At 42.6% G+C, this 21,850-nt stretch overlaps 1 protein-coding gene across 2 annotated transcripts; it reads left to right on the top strand.

Annotated features, from left to right (window-relative positions):
- Positions 1-1,846: 1,846 nt before the first annotated feature.
- On the top strand, positions 1,847-18,642 carry cables1 (Cdk5 and Abl enzyme substrate 1). Of its 2 annotated transcripts, XM_028427539.1 has the most exons (10): positions 1,847-2,540; positions 8,104-8,175; positions 8,266-8,358; positions 9,888-9,965; positions 13,845-13,950; positions 14,178-14,334; positions 14,464-14,567; positions 16,389-16,495; positions 16,623-16,830; positions 17,016-18,642. In XM_028427539.1, exons 1-10 carry the CDS (start codon positions 1,963-1,965, stop codon positions 17,154-17,156), a joined length of 1,644 nt encoding a protein of 547 aa, XP_028283340.1. In that variant the 5' UTR covers positions 1,847-1,962; the 3' UTR covers positions 17,157-18,642. The 2 variants fall into 2 exon arrangements, with proteins under 2 accessions (XP_028283340.1, XP_028283341.1); XM_028427540.1 differs by lacking the exon at positions 9,888-9,965.
- The last annotated feature ends 3,208 nt before the right edge of the window (positions 18,643-21,850 follow it).

Below are 21,850 nucleotides of genomic sequence, written 5' to 3'. Positions count from 1 at the left end.
AGGTGTGTTGCTAACTGTTTTCTTTGATGCAGGTCCTTAAAGGCAGAGTTTTTGTGATTATTCTGGGATCTTTGCTGGCTGTTTGTTTTCTGTCTTCAGGTCCAGGGTGGCTGCTCAGAGGGTCGGGCCTGACAACCTCCGCTCTCATGAAGATTGCGTGCTATGGCTGAGGACAAGGGATCTGGCCTGGAGGTCGACACTGACTGCTGGCTGACCAGAATAAGAGAGATATCGCCTGGGGTGTATGCCGAACGCTGCCCCTGTTCTTAAAAGAAGCTAAGAGAAAGAGGAGGGTCTAACTGAAGGAGCATCAGGGATCCAGTGACGTACAAGCTGAAGGCTTGTGTCCCTACTGTCAGATCATCGTTGGAGCGACGCATAGGTGTAGATGTAGTGGTTCCCCACATTTTACTTCTCTTTAACTTCATGCTGACAAAGTGTATTTTGTTTAGTTTTTCCTTTTATTTTATTGCTTTTTTTTTTGTTCACTGCAAGCGGAACACCGTGATCGCCTATCTAAGGGGGTCATGAGGGAATTTTCCCAGAACAAGCTGATATTGGGTTTTTTGCCCTCACTTGCATGTTTGTTTGTGCTGCTGCAGCTGACGGCACATATTAAATAAATTAGTCTATTTTACATTCCATCTTTTTTATTCATCTGCTGTGTTATCTATATTTGATTTATTAGTTATGCTTACTTTGTTTTTGAAACATGACAAGTTGAAGATGACTGATCAGAAGTTTATACTCATTGACCTTTGAACTCTACTCGAGGACGTGTGTGTTATGTTAATGATCAATACTGGTCTGTGATGTTTGGGGAAACCTTTTGTTAATAGCACAGCCACATTTAGAACAACATGGAACGGACTCTCACTGGATGAACAGATTGTTTATGTAAAATATAAGACTTCATGTGTTTTACTAAACTTTGCAGACATGAACGTTCTCTCTCTTGTGGTTATTGTTAATAGTTGTTTGTTCAGTCACATCTTCAAACTGGCAAAGAGCAGAGAACTGCATGAGTCCTGCACTGAAGTGGGTAGATGCTTTAACACTAATGGCCTATAAAGGAAGGGTCCAGAGAATCCTAAAATGGCACGAAATGCTTACAGGTCAACCCATGCCGGCTCCTAGATATAATGGTAATTCAGATTAATCTTTAATCTGATGTAACGAAAGTGTTGGTTGGAAACAAGTCGTGAGAATTTATCAATTTTCAAACATAATTTAATAATGCATCATCAAAATACATGTCAATCTTCCAATCTCTCTAACCCAAGAATGGTGGTTCTTTCCCTGCATAGGTTGCTGTCACCCACAAACCACTAGATGGCACATTTAAAAGGCTTATGGCCAAAAACTGCACACGCAATGTGCGTGCATGTCAAGCAGAAAGATGGCGCAATTGCTTCAGAGTTGCTGACTCGTACAGTTCACAAAATGATCTATTTTCTCTAAACAAACAGAGCCAGGCCCCATTCTGTCAGCGCCCACTGATCACCATGTGCACATCTGCGCCTTGAGATGCTCATTGAGAACACAGCAAGCAGCTTTTTGGTGAAAAAGTTTTCACACCATATGTTCTTAATATTTCCTGCAGGAGTGTGCTGCAGAAAATTATATAAAAGAAAGAAAAAGGTGACTTTAGAACAAAAGTGCAATTTCACTGTGTTCAGTTTATGTAATTTTAGCATGTAGTGTCAGAAACCAGTGGAGGCTTCAGCAGTCAGGAAAAGAAAAAAAAAACACATGTATTCCTGACAGCTCATTGGTCCAAATTTTCCCTGTGCTGCCACAATACTGCACACACGTGACCTCCCTGTTTTCACCCAGTTAAACCCATGTACTTAAAAGACAGGCGCCTCCATTCACCAACACAAGCACCAATAGCACTATATTAATGTCAACAAAGTAAGATCGCTGCTGCTGCGGAGGGACTCGGATCACTGGAAGTGGACCATGGCGGCTGCCACGAGCAGTAACACATCCACGGCCACGCTACAGATGAAGCACTCCAGCATTGAGCATACGCGGAAACGCATAGACCCGAGGAGGAGGCAAGCGGCGCTGTCTTTTCTCAGCAACATTTCTCTGGATGGACGACCCGTGCAAGACGATGCAGACAATCAAAACGAGGAGGATAACTCGCCTGAAGCTAGGACTAGACAGAGCCTGGTTTCTCCGGAGCGCTCGGCGTATGGAGCTGCTGGCTCCGCCGGAGCTGCTGCTGCTGCAGCGGCGGCGGCGGCGGCGGCAGCTACCACGGCCGCCCAGGCGCTCGCTTTTGCAAACCAGGCTCTTCTCGCTAGCAGTCGGTCCAGTTTTGGGTCTGGTTCCACAGCTGCCCCGGCTGGCACAGACACAGAGGGCGACGCTTTAGTGTCCTCCGTGTTCAGCTCGCCTTTCTCCGCGGTCCCAGCCTCGACAAGGGGGAGGCTGCAGACGTACACTCAGGGAATCCTACCTGCCACCTACTCCAGGCAGTTCCCCCAGAACTACAGCCTGGAAGGCGGACAGATAGAGCAGCAGAGGTCAAGGTAACTAAACAACAGTTTTACTTCACCATGTGCTGTTGCAGTTATTCTTATGCAGGCTTGTGTGCAGGATCTGCACAGTCAGGTCATTAAACTGTACACTGACGTGATCACAAACACAAACTTTGTTCCCACTCATAGAAATCACTGCACAGAAACACTCTGCCATGTTTTCAGTATGTGAGACAAACTCTATGAATGCATTTTATTTTGAAGGGTCGCACTACATGTTACCACCACAGGCGCAGCCAGTACTGTTGCATGTTAAGTGTCCTGCAGACAGCTGTGTTGCAAACAACAAAAATGTGTTTTATTTTTACGTTTGTTTGTTTGTATGTAACAAGATCCTGGTTTATTTTGTACAGTTTCAGCTGATAGTAGTTGAGACACATAATAGATGTTACAATTTGTTGTGTTGTAGTTTTTTTCTTGTTCAAGGGGGCCAAATGAATGGACACTGTGAGTGTTTTTCTTCCAGGTTTTATTTTCCTGTCAGCTGTTCTTAAATGGTACTTTCGGTTCTAGGCAACACACTCTACTTGGCCACAACAATGCACAGCAGGAGGAGAAAGTTCAGCTGTTTGTATATTTTCTCCACACAGGTGTCTGTAACCTAATGACTCGCTGTTCTGCTCAGAGGCAGATATACATGATCACAGCTGTGGAGCTGTAATCTGGACTCCCCAGAGAAGGAATCCAGCTGCACACCTGATCCTTTTTTCTTTCTTCTTTTGTTTTTCTTTCTTATGTTCTCCTACTGCACCAACAAATTATTTTTAGTGAATGTCATTCAAAAACTTGGCCCACACCTGCTGTCGCCTTCCCTTCTCTGTGTGACGTAAGCATCCTGTAACTCTACACCACTGTTCGCTTCCACACGCAGCCAGGGGCTTGCTGTTTCACGTCTTTTATTTGCCCTGTTTTTCTGCTTCATCTTCACACTGGAGAGCTTGGAAAGGCTCACCTCACAGTGGGACAGCTGTCAGTAACAGTCGCCTCGTGGTTCTCTCACTGTCAGAACCTGCTGTCAGATCCTCTCTGCTCTCTTTCCATTGAGAGCCCCTTTCTTTCTCAAACCCTGTCTCCTCTCTCTGGTCCTCTGCCAGACCTCTCAGGGAGAAGCTCTTCCTCATGGTGAAAATACTCTGTCTAGTCCCCCTTCTTGACCTCACAGAAATTGCACTGCTAAACTCTCAGGCTCTGTAAAGTCTTAATCTGTGTGGAAAAAAAGGTGCATAAGTTATACAGCCCTAAGGATGCCATTAATCATTTTGGCATTTTAGGGCCTTTTCAAAAGAACACTGCTTCCTTATAATGAAGCACTGTCCATTGATTAGCACTTCAGAATAAAAAATCATTATTACACCACCTCAAAAATTGTTACGTTTTGCCGTGAACTGTCCCTTTAATTGTGCTCGTCACACAGCAAACCCTGACTGTAGCCTGCTTCTGGTATGTGTTTGGAGGACGTCCACATAAAATGAATTCTAATGTTGAGAAACCTGCTGATGGAGCACGGCCATGTTCCGCCGGCGTGCGGACAGAGAAGCGCTCCGCACAGTGCCTGGTTTGTTTTCCGAGGGGTGCAGCTGGTGGAAACGTGTCCAGAGGTCCCTGGCTGGGAGAGGCAGGATGCCCAGGCTCTCTGAGAAGCTGCCTGGCTCTCCGCTCTTGTGTTTTCTATCCTGCACTTCCTCTCCCAGGGGCATTAGAGACACACTCTCTCCCCTCAGATTTTTTGGCCTCCAGTCTTGCTCTCTTTCAGGAAGTCACAGAGCCTCTGAAGTACCGCCAAAATAGACTTTCTGAGGCCAATGTTGTCCCAGACTTTTATCCTAATCGAGAATCTAATGCAGTGGAAAATGATGATGGCTTTCACTCCAGTCCTTAGCACTCATCCACCTTGACTCAGCACGCCAAGAGCTTTAAATATAGCATACCTATAACCATCTGGTATTGTCTGCCTGACACGCAGAGACACCTTCAGCCTGTTTTTAGAGCCTTTATGTCCTCTGTAACATTAGACAGAGCAGAAACATGCACTTTACAAGATTTGTTTCCACCAAAGCTTTGGCTGCTACATAAGCAGCTCAAGCCATCGTAATGACCCTCTGGAGTTTTAGTGTGTTTGGGTCACATATTTCTGGTTATGATTGTTGTCCACTGAGGTCATGGTTGGCATAATCACAGGATTATGTAAGAATGCTTTATTTCTTCACACAGTTTGAGCTGCCAACAACTGCTCAAAAGATCTGACTGAAAAAATCTGCTACTACAAGAGAGAGCAACAAGGGTCACAGCCAGTCAGTGCCTGACTTTGCTGTTTATTTATCTTCATTTATATCCATTTATTATCTTTTAAATCTGCTGATACATCCTGTTTTGACTCCTGCTGCATTCTGCAGGATTGATTTTTTTTTTTTTATCAGAATAATCACATTTCTGTTTGTGTGTTTGTGTGAAGCAGCCCGGGACATCACATTTGTTTTCATTCAGCGACTCAGAACAGAAGACTTATGTCCTGTGGCAGGCTGCCAACGCATCCAGTGCGTGAAACTGTTTAATCTCCACATCTAAATAGTCCACTTGAGTTTTATAGCTTCATTGCATGGTACTGCTTGGTAAGATTATCTATAGCTTTTTAGGAACATTTGTATTGCAGGAGGATGGTTTTGTATGTATGAAAACAGAAGCACATGAGGCAGCAATAGTAGGAATTGTCAGAAGACATGGCTTGTTGCTGCATGCTGTTCTTTAGAGTAGAGGACTGCTCACTTAATGTCAAACTGGACAAAAATACACTGTTCTAACAGCAAGATTGTGGTGACTAAGTGTGGCCCGGTCAGTGTTATTGTTTCCAGGGTTTGTATCGGCCCGGTAAACATCTTTTTGTGTTAAAAGCACGTCCTGCTGCTGCTATTTATCTACAGTGACTGGATCAAAGTCCTGAAAAGCACGGATCATTTGTGTCCTTGCGAACTGGAAACATGCCCTGCAGTCAACTGGTAATTTTTTTTTCTAAGTAACATTTCACTTAGATTAGGCTACAAAGTGACTAAAGGTCACATAGAATGGAGACAGATGGCTACAACACAGGCTGCTTTATATTGGGCACATGTACAGATATGACCTGCCAAAGATGTTTGGAAAGTATGAGGAGGATATGTACGGTAATAAAGACTTGTTCATTATGTTTCCATACTCTGTCTGTTACAGAGGCTGTTACCAAACTTAGAAATGGGCCACTTTTTAATTAATTTTCCCAACAGAGCATGACATTTGATGCACAAGTTCCTGCATATTCTTCCACATTTCCATCTCTACTGCACGTTAATGCTTCTTTTACACCTCACATACGCTCTGCTGCTGGACTTAGACAGCCCCACTTATTATAGTGTTGAACATAGATACAGGTCCTCAGAAGGCGGCTCATTCTTGATTGTTTTTGATGTTACTGCATACCAGTCAGACCTGTGCCTAATAATATAGCAGGAGAAGTGACCTCATGTAATCACTTCTTTTCTTAATCTGTTGTCTTTTGGGGATCTTTGTGTTGAAACTCCTCCACTACAGCTGAACAGGGAAACACTGGCGGTGCTTCATTTATCTAAATCCCAAATAAAGGCCACCTGTTCATCTGACTTATATTGACTTCACCTGAAGTTTGAAATTCTTGGACAAGTATTTATGCAAATAATAAATCAAAATAGCAATGTTAGAATGTCCAAAGTTAAACGTAAAAATATGAGGGTTTGTTGCCGTGAGTGTGCAAAGATGCAATGGCTTAGCTGTCAGAATGGTATTTGTTAAGTGCTGCAAGTGAACCAAAACCCAGAAGTCAAAGAGCTGAAACAAGCCAAAGCACCCTGGAGAGCTTCTAATTAAAACCGGCTGACTTTCATATTGCACATTGTTGCTCATATAAAACCAGTACAGCTCGTCTACCAGGATACTTGCAGTCATAGATCCTTATCCAGCCGATCCATCTCTCTTGGTTGTCGCTGAAGGAGGATGATGTAAGACTGACCATAAATCACATGATCCCTCTTGTCTGACCTTCAGGCAGAGGTCAGGCCTGGCCCTGCTCATTATGACCCTTTCAACTGACACTAGCGGAGACGAGTTGATGTCAGCTGCTCAGTCTTCTAATCATTTTAATGCCCACGCCTTTTATCAAAGCTTGATGTTCTTCAGTCCAGTTTATGATCATTAGGGTCATAATTTACAGCACTGGAGGGTTTCCAGGTTAAGTGCGACCGCTTTCTTGTCTGCTTCAGCAGTCTGGCTTCTCATGTAAACACTCAGCTCTCCCAGCAGCATACAGTGCTCACTCAGCCTGTGTTGGTTTAAACTCTGCGAGATCCTTAAGGACGGAGTCATCTTCTGGTAATTTGTCCTCATGCGTTGTCATTTATTAACCAGCCACTTTACTTTACACTTTGCTGTGTCCCCACTTCTACTGAAATGCTTCATAAAGAGGAGTGGGCCATTAGATTGTAACAAAGCCGCAGCGGTAGAGCACATTTTAATTTGTAAAAAGCACATAAAGCGTCCATTTTCCTGGCTTTGCCAAGTATTCAGACTGCTGTAGGTTTATTTATTACTCAGTGCCTGATAAGCCCTTTGGAAGAATCTGCCAGCCTTTCGTTGTTTGACCACCAACTTGTTACTTTCCACTGCTTTAAATGTGGCACTTTGTAACACTGACTAATGCTTTGGATTATGTCATTACTGTTGCTAAACATACAATTTTAACCTAATTTTGGAGCAGCTCAGGCATGCTCAGCTATCACATGTGGGTTTGTTTCTGTTACTGGCAGCTGATCATATAAAAGTAGTCCAGCAGAATTAGCCTGTTGAGTCGAGCAACCAAAGTGTGAAATAAAGGCCATCTGTGACAAAATGTGTTACACAAAGTGCTCGCCGAGCCAGCTCGTTATCCTCTTAGCAGCTCTGATCCGGAAAAACTCTCTGTGATCTACGCAAGTCTTGAGAAATGATCGCTGACCACGTCAGGGTGTTGATTGATGGCAGTCATAACTCCACTGTCCAGACCTCGTCCTTTCTTTGTAAATTAACCACAGAACATGCAGAGATGAGTGATAATTTGATACTGTTGTTTGGTCAGAGGTCTCACACACATACTTTCTTCCAGGCCTGGATCATTGAAACATAATGCTGCTTGAGCTTAAATGCTTTATGATGTTTGTTTTTTTTCTCATCTTGTCTAAATCCTTTAGAAACATTTTTCACATCACAGCATGATTAATGAAGCCTGCAATGTTATTATCTCATGTCAGCTTTTTGTTGACCCTTTGAGTCAGCAAACGAAGGTTTAGGTCGCAGTTTCTAGCTTGTTATTCGATGTGGATTTTTAGTCCCCACATTTGATCACTTTCACTATGGACTCTGGCTTTTAATGAAATTGCTTTGCAGTGTGTGTGGGTGTTTGACAACAGGAGTTCTAAAAACCATTCTGCAACATGACAGTTGGTCCGGTACAGTTTTGATGTGATAACGCTGTTTTGTCCTATCCTCTATCTTCCTCTCTGTTTTGTCTTCACAGACGAAGACTCATCTCCCAGCGATCTTCGCTTGAAACACTTGAGGACATTGAGGAAAATGCTCCTCTACGCAGGTAGCGCACGGCAAACATACACACTGCTGCTGCATCCAAAAGGAGTTTGCTTCTGTTTTCCAGAGCGCTGATGTTTAATGTTTGTTTCAGATGCAGAACCTTATCAGGTTCACCCCGACCAAAGAGCTTCAAGAAGATCCACTTCATAAAGAACATTAGGCAACATGATATGCGCAATGGAAGGTATGAAGGCAAACAAGGCCATTCCTTAGTCAATACAAGTCCTCACTGAATAATGGCAGGCTGCCCCAGTCAATGAAGTGCAGTTTGGCTGTTTCTCACATTACAAGCCACATCGCAGACGAGCAGGGCCGGTCCATTCACAGCCTGTCATTCTGACTTACATGTAAACAGGAATGCTCCTCATCTTATTTACTGTTTTATTTTAATCTTTATATGATCACTGTCAATTGTTCAGTCACACTCACTGCTTAATCACATATAATTTTGTCACAGTGCACTGAATGCAGCACACAAATCCCTGGACACATACACATTTTGGCACAGTTGTGCTATTGTAGAGGTAGCACTGATTCTGTGGTACAGACCAGGAGACCTACGGAGGGTTTAGTGAATACTGACCATCTTATTTTTTCCATTATTAGCTTTTTGTCTTGGTGATATGTGTGACTTTGATCCTTAATTATGTTGGATAGCTTTACATAGAGATATGGAAAGGTTTAGGTTAGTATGTTAAGTATGTTAAGTATGTCTTCTTTAGATGTCAGTTGTATCATTAGTAACTTCCATCTCTTAGTTCTTTGGTAAAGGTGTGATGTGATTTTGTTGTGTAGAAAAATACATCATATGAGTTGAAGCGTTTAAAATAATTCATTGTGAGGTTTTTATACTTTACTTCGTTACGTTTTATACGTTACTTCATGGTTGATTCTAGAAACCTGGAGTCTATTTTCCTGTCTAAAGGAGGGGAAAATAGGAGTCTGAGAAATGTTGAGCAAGCAGCCATCAAACACAAACAGAGCGTTTGTCCTAGAACCAATTAAAAGTGCTTGTTTTTGCCTGCCATGTTTTTGTGTGTTATTCCAGGCTAACAGAATATCTTGTAGCCTGTCTGCAAAAGTTCTCTCTGCTCTAGAAGAAAAAAGAGATTGTAAGATTGTTTGTATTTTAAGACGTTCCCTCCATGGTAAATATTCGTTCATATCACATGTAGAGTGTTCCAATGCTGCTCAGAAGACTAACAAACATTTACGTGGCGTCTTGTGTCATGTTCTGCTGTGACTATTTCTGCACTCTGAACCAGGCTCCACCACCACTACGGCTTGGGACCGTTCACACAGCGCCAAGACCCAGTAAATGCAGTCATGTTGTAAGGGGCTTCAATCCCCGATAATAATGTTGGTGAGGGGCAGAAACAAGCACTTATAGTAGAGACAAATGCTTTGTGTTGTTGAGGAAATAGGGTTCAAAAACACTGTAATTATCCTTTAAAATCTTTCTGCCCTCTGTGTCGTTGTTATTTGGTGACTGGGACAGATCTGTGATTGGTTATAGTGTTTGGTTTAATATACATTTAGATCACTGTCCACCACTGACTACACCATGTGATGCATCACTACAAAACAGCACACACACACACACACAAGTTTCACTTCATTCTCTTCATTTTTTTACTGCAAACTCTCTCCAACTTTAACCTGTGGATCTTGTCGGATAGATGTTGATTAGCTTGTTTGCCATTTTTTTTATAGGATAGTCCTTATCAGTGGCAGAAGATCCTTCTATAGTGTATTTTCAGTCCTGCCCTATCGAGATTGTAGCCAAGCAGGGTATGTATCCTACAGCATGCCGAACTTTGTAACGTCGTCCAATCTGTGCTCCCTCTTTCCTTTTGTTTTCTCACCCCTCCTTGTCTGTGGACACGCTCTCCCTTGAAGGTTTGGTTTTAGTGGATGCATTTTTTTACCATAGTAAATTAATACATCTATGTTAACAGTGGGCTGTAAAGGGCCTTAATCACTTATTTATGTGTATAATGGCAGTAGACTATAGCCTAATGCTTGTTGCTTGTATTGCTTTTTCCATAATGGCTCTGGTGGCTTTCGGGCGCTCATCTTTTTTTTGTTCAAATCAACCCATTTTTGTCTGCTGCAACTGTGGCTGGCTTTGCTGTGTAGCATTTAATGCTCACCTTTCCTGGAATGCTCGATCGTCTTAGATTTAGAAATGATTTTTTACATGTTGTCACACTGGCAGACTGTGTGTAGAGTAGAGAACAGGAATAATCGCCGGTTTTATCTGTAGACAATGCTTGTTTCCTTTTTTTTAAAGCGAGGGGACCCACCGGGCTTTCATGGGATCACTGCAGTATGGACTTGGTTTTGACACCCCCCCTCCCGAGGTCATATGAAATGGTGTGTTTTGGAGGAAGTGAAAGGGAAAGGGGACAGACAAACACCAGGGAATACAATGAGGAGAAAGAAACGTGCCACACCGGGGCTTAGTGAACAGCATAAAATGTTCAGGCAGATTGTGGAATTTCCTAAGCCAGCCAATCAGTGCAAGGTCAAGGGTTAACAAACCCCCCAGGGCTATCCAATGAGCACAGTTGACTGCTTATTGCTGATAACTGACTGTTTACAGTTAGACTCAGTCAAGTGTTGGAACTGTATAACAGCATTCTTTCCCTTCTTTCTGTCCCCCTCTGTGTGCTCATTATCACAATAAACACTGTCCATGAACAGATCCCTGCAATAACATGGGCCTAAACAACCTCAGCTCATATTTGGCGAGTTAGCTGTGAACAATTAAAATACATCTGGCTGTCTGAGATTTACCCAGATACAGCAACATGGCCCTGTCAGCCTACCAGCAGCTCTAAAGACTCTTGTTGATTTTATTCCCTAAACAAACAATGTGATACAGAGCAGTTATTAAACTTTAGAGGTTCTGCCAGTTGAAGGGGCATTTTCTATCTTGTCCAGCCAGTGTTCATTAGGACAGTGACACAATGTTCAAGGTAATATTTTAGTAGTAATGCAGCCTCCTCTTGTGTGAATATTTGCCCGCCAAAGGTGGCTGACTTGTCACCATGGTAACTGAAAAAATGGTGGAAAAGCTTTTTAGAAATAGAAAGTCTGTTTGCCTAGTATACACTTGACTTATATGTCAGCATCAGAAATGTAGCACAGGTTATATGAACTTCCCCAAGAATGCAAAAACAATTCAGAGCAACACAGACCTCACCAACGGTAATTAAATTATACGGTTGATTTGCATTTTCTCATTTTAGCCTTTAGCTGCCAAATGAAGCAGATCACATTGTATTTGGAGCTAATAATTCCATATTTCCCCAAATCCTCTAGGCATAAACACCAGCATTTAAAGTTTTGACAACATGTATTAACATGCAAAATATTCTGTTTAATGATTAAAGTAGTTCAGATTCCTAAACTAATAGTTGATTGAGGATGAAAGTTAAAGCAGTCATGGTCTGACTGGGCATGAACCCCGGTCAACGTCCACCTCCACTCTCCCATCGTAGTAACTCGCCAAAAAATGACCACACGTCGTCATTTTCTTTGGCAGCCGGCCCATTCTGTGGTCAGTGTTAAGAGGACGTGTCGGTCTGGTTATACAGCTTTTGGCTCCGGGCTCTGCAGCCTTTGCATAGATTTCCTCCTGTGTTTTTTTTTAACCCTTAAAGACATGCATTTTAGGTAATACAGGTGGAAAAGTGACGCAGGACAGATGTCCTCAGAGGGGTTCATAAAGTGAGAAGTTGATCATTAGGTGCACTGTAAGGGGTGGAGTTAGACAAGATTACAAGCCGGTACAACCCAACCCTAAACTGTTTGTGCCAGCTGTAAGGGAGCCAGGAGAGGTCAAGATTCTGTTAGTCATGTTTATATTTTTTTTGTACGCCTGATGCAAGATGTGGAAACAGATCATGATGAGTACATTGCATAGATTATAACACGGCTAACACACAGATGTTTGAAACCAGTGTGTCTTATTCATGCATGTCACTCAGCCTTTCCTATCATTTCCTTTCATTCAGCTGTATCCTCAGCAGAATGAAGCTCTGCCTTTTATTGTCTGGATGGCTTCATAGCAAAGCTCTCTCCCTAGAAAGCTTTCGTCTCTTTTGTTTCCTCCCTCTCTTTTCTTTTTTTTTTTTTTTAGTTTTTTTTTTCACTGTTCTTTAGGACGCCTGCTGCCTGGGGATCTCTGTGTCTATGAAGCATCTGTCAACATTGTGTGTCCTGACGTGCCTGTCTGCCAGATAACACTGTTTTCATTATTAACAGATTGGCCCCCACATGTTACCAAAACACTGAGAGGGTCATGTGAGCGCTCACTGTGTCGTTTCCTCTGTGTACCTGAACACAAATTTTCACCAAAAAGCCAGACTGTTAGTGGGAAGTTAAGGAGAGCAGTAGAAAAAAACGATTTAACAATAAATACACTGATAGAAATACTGAGATGAGGCTGGAATTACAGCTACAGTGCAGAACGTTTGTCTCCCTCTCCTTGCAGTGACAGTGCATACACAAACACTGTCAACTTCCCAGTGGTTCACGCATATGCTGGCTGCCACTTTCTGTTTTTTAACTTTAATCCTTCCTCTGAATGCAGATTTTTTTTCTGTGCATGGAGCATCAGAAACACTTTTCTTCACCTTCTTGCCATGACTCTCTCCTCTTATGTACATAAAAGAAACTCTAGAGGGTAAAACTCCACTGTATATAGAGATTAGCCTGGAGCCTGATAGGCTTAATCAGCACTGTTGGAAGCATTTATATGACAACGTTCTGCACTGTAGCTTTAATGCAACACAAACCCAGCGAATTGACCATCATTTTACTTCTAATCTATATTATACAGAAATAGGACTGGCTATTTTTTTCTTTGCTCAACCTTCTAATTATAAATTCTAATTTGCTGGAAAGGCTTGTTCCACAGTTGGTCACTGCATATCTGCTATCAGTTATTCATTATGGCAGACCGTGAATTAAGTGGACTGCAGGCATGTAATCTTCTCTGTCAGCACACACACGCTAAATTAGCCTTCACTGACACTGACCTGAAACCATCAAGGCAAGTTAAATCATAGCAGTAACTAATGTTACTTTAATCATTATTGTCTAGCAATAAAACAGATACACATTGCTGTGGATTATCCAGACATTAAAATGTCAATGAAATACAACTTTATGGATCAAACTGTTTTATTTTACAGCCACAGTTTGCTGTAAGATTTTGCAAACTGTGTTCACAGCTGCCCACTATTTGCTCCACTGACACATTTTTTTATTTCCATCTGACTTTATACAAGCGTTTGACCTCCCACAAACCTCCCACAGCAGTACAGCATTTCAGGCATTGGTGAGGCAGCAGCTGAAAGGTTGAAGAGTCTTGCCTGCTAGAATAAAACTGTACTCTCCTCCATCTTTTTTTTTCCTCCCAAGGGCGCACTTTATTTCTGATTGCACCGAGATGCACCCAAAGACACGAGCAATTACAGAAACTAGGCCAGCTGATGAGCACAGATCGATACAGGCCTACATTTTTGTTATAGCGCATGTGGGTGTGTGTGTAAGGAGAGGAGCTAGAACAGGCCTCAGTGAGAAGTTAAAGGAAAAGGTCTAGATGAAGCTGCAGGATAATGTGTGCTGTGAGAGCTCTAAGAGTCTTGTGCTCATTAGGGATGTAAAGCTGGAAGGAGGGCGTCAGCGGCATCCGTCAGGAGGTGTAAGTGCCAAGGAGATGGTGATTGGGCTGGAGGGAGTGGAGCTAGGAGCTGATGGAAAGGTGAGAAAACAGCAAAAACATGTATGCGTTGTGCATCGTCAGTGATCAATAACATTTATACATGAGTTCCTTTAAAAAGTGTTGATCCCAAAATAGGTGAAACAAGTAACAATATCCCCTTATACATGTACACGCTGACACAGTGTTGCTGTGAAATAGATCAGGCAAAACAGGTGGAGCTTTTTACTTCTTTGTGAAACAGATTATAACTACACCTGTGTTTGCAGACTGTGTCCTACACCCAGTTCCTGTATCCCACTAATGTGCTGGGTGGTCGAAGAAACACAATCGACTCCACCTCGTCCTTCTCTCAGTCCCGTAACGCAAGCCACCGCAGCCTCAGTCTGGGCCGGGCCAACAGCAACCAGAGCAGCTTAGACACAGGTTAGACTCCCAGCGAGTGCTCAGTGTATCCAAAATGAATGTCTTAACCCACACACTTTCATTATTGAGCATGTTTTTGTTGTAAAAAAAAAAAACCCTGAATGTTTGTTGTGTTTGTGCTCGTGGCAGGAAACGATTTGGCGGATCTTCGCGAATACGACCCGAATCTGCTGGATGACCCGCAGTGGCCTTGTGGAAAACACAAGAGAGTGCTCATCTTCCCCTCCTACATGGTGAGAATGGACTCAGACTGAGCCTAACACACACCACCAGCAATAACAACAATAACAGCAACTGCAGTCCTCATGAGAGCAGAATGGAAAAATGATTTTCTTCCAGCACTGTAGATCTGAAGTCTTTTTTCACTTGTTATTTTTATCATTAAGGACATTTAGTCCTCAAGTTTTTCTACCACAACCAAGAACAATAACACCAGAAATATTTGTCTGCAGTTTCTTTCTAAAAAAATGTTTATTATCAGCTGTTTTTTTAAAAGGAAGCTGTTCTAATCACCAAGGTCACCGGACCAGTCTTTCTCCCACCTGAATGAAAACATTCTTTATCTCTGTGTAGGGGGCAGCAGCGATGGCGGCACACCAGCCTAGTGTTTGTGCATTGGCGCTTAATAATTCTCACACTTTTCCGGATGTTTTATTGTGATTGGGGGTTGGAGGGGGGTCAACTAGACTCCCAGCTCATTCTTTCCTGGGCTCTGTTTTTGCTACAGAGACTGGCAGAATACACAACATGGACTGACATGGTTGAAATGTTAGTCAAGGCCACGCTGTTTACTTTCTGTCTTCCTCTAATTACAAAACCCAGCGCCAGGCAACAATAACTATTGTGTTTACTACAGGAATGGACCCGGGAATTCTCTGCATTTCAGGGGTGGAACGCAGGCTGCCGGAAAGACGCAGTGAAACTTTTACATTGAAGCAGGGGACAATATTAACATTTTTAGACTCGCCATGCTACCAAGAAAAACCTGTATGATGTAGAGACAGGTTTCTAACTTCTAAATAGTCATACATAATATTTTTTTCCGTTGGTTTGAGGTCAGTGAAAAGTTTTTTTTGTCTAACTGTCTATTAGCATTTGTCCCCCCTTCGTGCTTCATGCTCAGTAGCCAGGCTGGATGCCAATATTAACACTTCATGCAGGAAATGCCTCACATCTATAGTGAGAGTCATATTTTTAGCAGCGCAGCATAGTGTGTCCTTACTTAATGTCTCAGTGGATAATAGTTTGTCATCCTGAAAAATCTATAGTGGAGCATCAAGTAACAATTTATTTTATTGACTATTACTCTCAGGGTTAATATACAGGACCCTGCAGGGATGTAGTTTCCAGCCCAAACATGTGAGTCATCTGAAACATGTCACAGCGAGCACTGAGGACTTTTAATAGGAGCTCGATGAAGACACTGACTCACTGCTGCCTCCTCCCTGTATGTGGAGTTTGTTGTAGGCGACTATTCAGTGTGCTCATCTGCAAAATGAAAAAAAACTTTGGATGCTATTGGATGCCATTAATGACACTATTGCTGTTGCACAATTAACGCACGGTGCATCGGCACCAGCTAAATAAATAGTTAGTGTAATGTGTAATGGTACATAATGTTTATGTACTGAGCATTGGCTGTGCATTATGGCAAACATTAAGTGATTACTATAGGGTTTAATGATTTTTATTATACATGTGGACAGCACTACAAACACCTGTGAACCTGCGATAAGACCCTATATAGTGAGTTAGGGAAACATGTCCCTGTATGCTGAGGACAGCATCCATATGCTCTGTGACTGAGTCTGTAAATGTAGGAGGGGACAATGATGAAGAAGAAATGTCCAATTTTCAACAGTTAATTTTTTCTAGCTTCATCAATCACACCTCATACAGACATTGTTACATGCACACTTACAAGCCAGTAACACAGGTAACACCCGCTTCATTGTGAGGTGGTGGAATCTAACACTGTGGTGTGAGGATTCAGTCGCTTCACCCAGTGCTGGAACTGTGCTCATTCTGACACCGCCTCTGGTTTTCCTTTCCAGACGACGGTCATCGAATACGTCAAACCCTCTGACCTGAAGAAGGACATGAACGAAACCTTCAAGGAGAAATTCCCTCACATAAGGCTCACACTCAGCAAGATAAGGAGGTAAAGCCGATGTACAAGTGTAGAGTCTGTCACAGTAATGTCCACGCAGGTCGTTTTACTTGACTGTTTTCGTTTTATACTTCCTCTTCTCTTTCCTTCCTCGTTCTCTTTTCTTTTCTCGGTGCAGCTTGAAAAGGGAGATAAGAAAGCTGGCCCAGGATGAGTGTGGCTATGAGGAACTGACGGTGGCCATGGCTTTCGTCTATTTTGAAAAACTTGTTCTTCAAGGCAAACTAAACAAGCAGAATCGTAAACTCTGTGCTGGAGCATGCGTCCTTCTGGCAGCCAAGATCGGTGGTGACCTCAAGAAACATGAAGTTAAGCTTCTTATAGATGTAAGTGTCCTCAAAAAAAATCAAGCAGCACCACACCATTTGTGTGTCTGTTGCCTGCAGTAAAAAGATTTCACTTTCCTAAACTTCCTGTGCTGCAAGCAGAGCAGTTAATAAAAGGGTGTGGTTTATGAGTCAGCGAGGAGCAGCTATTGTTTCAGCCTAACTCTCATTTATTTCTCTGGCAGAAACTGGAGGAGAGGTTCAGAGTGAACCGCAGAGAGCTGATAGCCTTCGAGTTCCCTGTCCTAGTGGCGCTGGAGTTCAACCTGCACCTGCCAGAGCACGAAATCATGCCACACTACAGACGCCTGCTGCAAACGTCCTAGCATTAGTGAGCCATCAGGAGGGCGGCCGCCGTGTCCTCCTCCTGATCTTCTGCTTCCCACCCTGTCCATCCTCCAACCTCTCTCCTCCAGGCCGGCTGCCACTGAGATGCAGCCGCACCTCACTACCAACAACCCTCTGCTTCCTCTCACAGACATGACGTCAGCCAAAGGGACACACATTTTTAAACCTTTTTACTTTTTTGTCATTCATCTTCACTACATAGACTCTTAAATGACTGGATTCAGTCATCTGCAAACAAGCTGTTTTCTAGTTTGCATGTTTCACATCTCTCCATCACTTTGTATATTTTAGTCCTCTCTTGTTGATTAAGAGAGCTTCTTCATTTGAATCTGATGGTGAACTTTTTTTTCTCCAGCGATTGTCTGGACTTTTATCACGTCTTATCATTAATCTCCTTCTCGTTAACTTTGGTATGATCGGTTGCCTCATGATCTAAACGAAGGCCTTTGAAGTGGCTGGTTTTTGGCTGGACTGTTATTCCTCAGCGTGGCTCATCTTTTTCACAACTCATCGTCTAAAAAGTGCACTTTTTTGAACATTGCAAAACATGCAGGATATTTTTCAGAGTCTAACAAACTACAGAACTAACCCTGGAAAACATGTGTAAGCTGCGTTCATGAACATCACAACACATCTGGATGGACCTTCTGTCCAAATGTCCTAACCATAACTACTGCACAGCATGACAAGTAATATTGTTTGTTCACAGGTACTTGCTTGCAAGATGTGACTTCCTATTTTCACTGAAGTATTCCAGCTCATTTTCTACCAGTCAAATGCTTGCTATGGACTAGACCCACTTTTATCAGTGTCGAATTTCCTGTGCTCTATGTTAGAGTGTATTGCTAGCACATTTACTGTGCTTTATTGGGGTCAAGATAGTGAAGAGTTGATGCTGTAGACTTGTTCATGAGTGCGAAAATGCCACTAACCAGTGATCAGGATGAGGGGGCGGCAGCAGGGTGAGGGACAGGGGCTGAGACCCTGTGCCAGTGATTAGGCTCCCTGCTGAAGTGTCTTTGAGGATCAGTACCTCCAGGCTTCAGGGACGTTTCTCTCTCTCTCTCTATATATGACCATGACTGAACCTCTCTGTGAAGAGAGGCCAAACCTGAACGAGATCCCAACAGGGGGATCAAACATTTGGATATAACTTGAATTAAATCTTTAATAAATATTTAGAAAGAAGAAGAAGAAAAAAACAATTTTACAGTATAGGACCACTTATACTCTGTTTATTCGGCTGTATCTCTACTTCACTGATTGTTTCACACACTACCACAGAGTATTGACCCAGGCTCTAAGTATTGATGAAATGATTCCAAATGATGGCAATATTAAATCAAATTGTTGATTTAAAGTGAGGGAAACCATTCTGATTGTATTTCTGTTAGTAAGCCCAAAGATTTTGCTGTAAGATGCACACTAACTACTCTGTGAGGAAAGACTCATGGGCTTCACCTACCTGTGTATGTTTGTAAATAAATTTCTTTGCTTGTTCAATCAAAAGGAGACTTGTCCCCCAGAGGATGAATCCTAATGACATGGTAATAACAGATAAGAATTGTCCACAGTGGGTGTACAGTTGGAGACAGAAGTTTTAGCAATACTAGTTTTATATAGACCCTGTGATGGAGTGGCGCACTGTTAAATGAAAAAAGCAGTACATAGACCTTAAAGGTAGGGTAGGAGATTTTGAAAACTCAGTGTGAGTCCGCCAGATTTTGAAAGTAAACACACGCCCCTTTCTCTCTGCGCTCACCCCAAAGCCACGCCTCCCAATCACATGGACGCGCATTACCTGGAGACGAGCTGCGGTCTTTGACTTCGGCCATCATGCACGTACCTCTCTGGTGCGCGCAGAGCAGGAAGAGAGTGACAACCAGCCAATACTCCGCGCAGGGTCCACCCGGAGGATTGGCTGTTGTTTTTAGCATTTTATAGCTTCCACAGATGATTCATATTCTTCGTTTTAATGCGAAACTGGCGAACTAATTGGTTGCTATCGGATTGTAAAGAGAAGTTACACTAATTTAACCAAAGGTGCATCAGAATGAAATCTCCTACCCTACCTTTAATCTGTTGGATTGGAATAACATTATTACAGAAATTCAATGTCTCTAGAGGATAAATCCTACTGAGGTCCATGACGACAGCAGATACGTGTTCACACATGGTCCACAGAGGATGTATGTTGGTTTTTGGAAATCCTCTTTAAAGTAACAGACATTCATGATCACTAGAGGATGCATCCAAATGTTAGCTTGCAACAGGCTAAACATTGTACCTCATACAAATGCTAGCTTGCAGCTCCCCTGTGTGCACTGCCCTGCAAGGCTGCATGCTACTGGTCACACAGGTGGTTTTGTTCAATCTCACCTGACTTGCTATGGAAACTAAGAGAAACCTGACAGACCAGGTCATGCTCAGGCCAGTTTACCGTAGCTTTACTTTAAAGCCTGAACAAAGTTAACAATCCATCTGCTGGACTGAAACCCAGTGTTTCCCTCTGCAGGTTCTTTCTTCTTGTAATGAGGTATTAAGAGTTACACATACAGCATACTCAAAACCTGAATTACAGCCTACAAATCTGGATTTTTGTTGCAGTATTGGACTCTGCAATAATAATCAGCTTCTTGGTAATCCTTTGTCAGCACAATCCAACATCTCTCTTGACTTGCAAGAGTCCCAAACTGCCAGGAAGAATCACACCAACGCATCAAACCAGCTTTGACGTCTTTGACTTGAAATCGCAGCACCTGTTGCAATGATGCAATGTGAGAGGTCAGTTTCTCATCGAGTGGGAACTGCCCTCTGCCTGACACACACATCCAACGTAAACAAGGCCCGCAGTCACGCCAGTCTCGTGCTGCCATCAAAACAAACAGGTCAGGCCTGAGTGTGGGCACATGGCATACATGGCTTAGTCCCCCCATTGAAGGCCTAATTCCCCCCTCACCACCTCATAAAGGGGTCTATTGACAGGCCTTCCTGAGCCCCGCTCACACATAAGTGACCCTCATTGTCAAAATATGTGTACCATGGTTTGGGGCAAGCTGCAGTCTATTGCTCTTCCCTTTAAAATAACAACATTTGGCTGAAACGGCATTTTGCCCCCATTCCTGCCATGATACTGTGACTCAGGGCTTTTCCAACATTTACACTTTGTAAACAAGGAAGTGGTGAACACTGGGGATTGTGGCATGTTCACTGCTTAACAATGTACTGCTTATTTTGCTTCGGTTTCAGTTGTGCTAACAACACAGTGTGTGTCTTCTAAGGAGGAGGGAAAGCGCTGCAGACAGACCAGAAAATCGGATCCGCTCTTCGTGTTTGACAAGGCTACCTAATCCCTTTTGTTCCACCCCAAGAGTCCATTTCAGAGACAACTGAACCCACTGTAACAGAAAACCAGTGACGCAGGGCGGGACATTAAACACTTGTTGACACTTATTTATTCATAGATCTTTAAAAACACACACACACTGATCAACTTCTTTAAGTCGTGGAAGTCCCCCATGAACGACTGATCTACACCTAAACACATTCATTTTAGAAGCAGACTGGACTTTTGATAATCATGTAATAAATACCATTTATTCCCTGAATGTGTCCTTTATTAGTCAAAGTCGAGTTTGACGAGTGTAAATCACTGAAACTGACTCTGCTGTTATCTGCTGCTGTAATAATTAACAGATGATTGGCAGATTGTTCTCTTCCCTAATCCTGTTATCTAAAAAAAAATAAAAAATTAATGTGGTAATCCACAGTCACCGTCCTCTGATCGGAGGTCTATCAGTACAAATTATACAATGCTCTTTCATAGTAAAATAATTTCTGAGTAAAACTCAGATTACACAATATGCTGGACTAGTTTCACATAAATGAGTGCATGCTGTATACTGGGTGAGCTGTCACAGGATGCAGATGTCCTTGAGGCATCAACAAAAGCACTGTGTGATAACTAGCTGCAGGTCCTTTAATCCTAAGGATTAAAGTATCACCTTGGTGACTTTCAGATTTACTTTTCTTGCCTTAGTTTCACTTCCACAGTGGGACTTCTTACTTTCATTTTCTGAACATGTTAAATAGCACTTCATACTTCGGAAGTTCCTCTGATTATATTGGATCAATAAACAGATGTTTGGGATATTTTAGAATTAATGTCATTACAGTTAGTCCAGCAGAGTGCACCTTGGCCTCCATTGTTTACAATACTGTCAGCAGCAAAGTCCATAACAAAGTGTGTGTGTTTTAATCCCATAGAATTGATCATCTAGAAAGCTGCCTGGAAACCTGTAAGGTGATTGATCAGATTGGCTCTTTTGGTTGCTACCAAACATAAAACATGCTACTACTACAACTATCACACATTTCTAGTATCCGTCTGGCTTTTCTATTTCAAAATTGCAAAAAGAAAAAGGCTTACTTCAGAGATCCACACTAAATGATTTTAGGAAAAACATCTGAACCGTCATTTCTCTGCTCCTAAAAAAAAAGTCTTTCACGCCTGACTGACCCACAATGCCCTCTGCTCTGCAGTATGTCTGTGTCATAATGAAAGATGGGAACAGACCTCGCACATCTTACGTAACAGTCCTCTGACAACCTGTACATTCTCCCCTGTAGACAGCACAGCGGACCTGCAGAGGAAATTAATATTTTAATCTCC

Source organism: Parambassis ranga, chromosome 17, assembly GCF_900634625.1.
Source record: "Parambassis ranga chromosome 17, fParRan2.1, whole genome shotgun sequence".
Classification (NCBI taxonomy): domain Eukaryota; kingdom Metazoa; phylum Chordata; class Actinopteri; family Ambassidae; genus Parambassis; species Parambassis ranga.
This window is presented reverse-complemented; position numbering and strand designations above follow the sequence as displayed.

Bases quoted from the DNA above. Each gene is read 5' to 3' on its own strand.
- cables1 (XM_028427539.1), top strand. From the start codon at position 1,963: ATGGCGGCTGCCACGAGCAGTAACACATCCACGGCCACGCTACAGATG. The intron at 2,541-8,103 runs GTAACTAAACAA...TTGTCTTCACAG, and splicing joins ATAGAGCAGCAGAGGTCAAG to ACGAAGACTCATCTCCCAGC. The intron at 9,966-13,844 runs GTATGTATCCTA...TGTGCTCATTAG, and splicing joins CGAGATTGTAGCCAAGCAGG to GGATGTAAAGCTGGAAGGAG.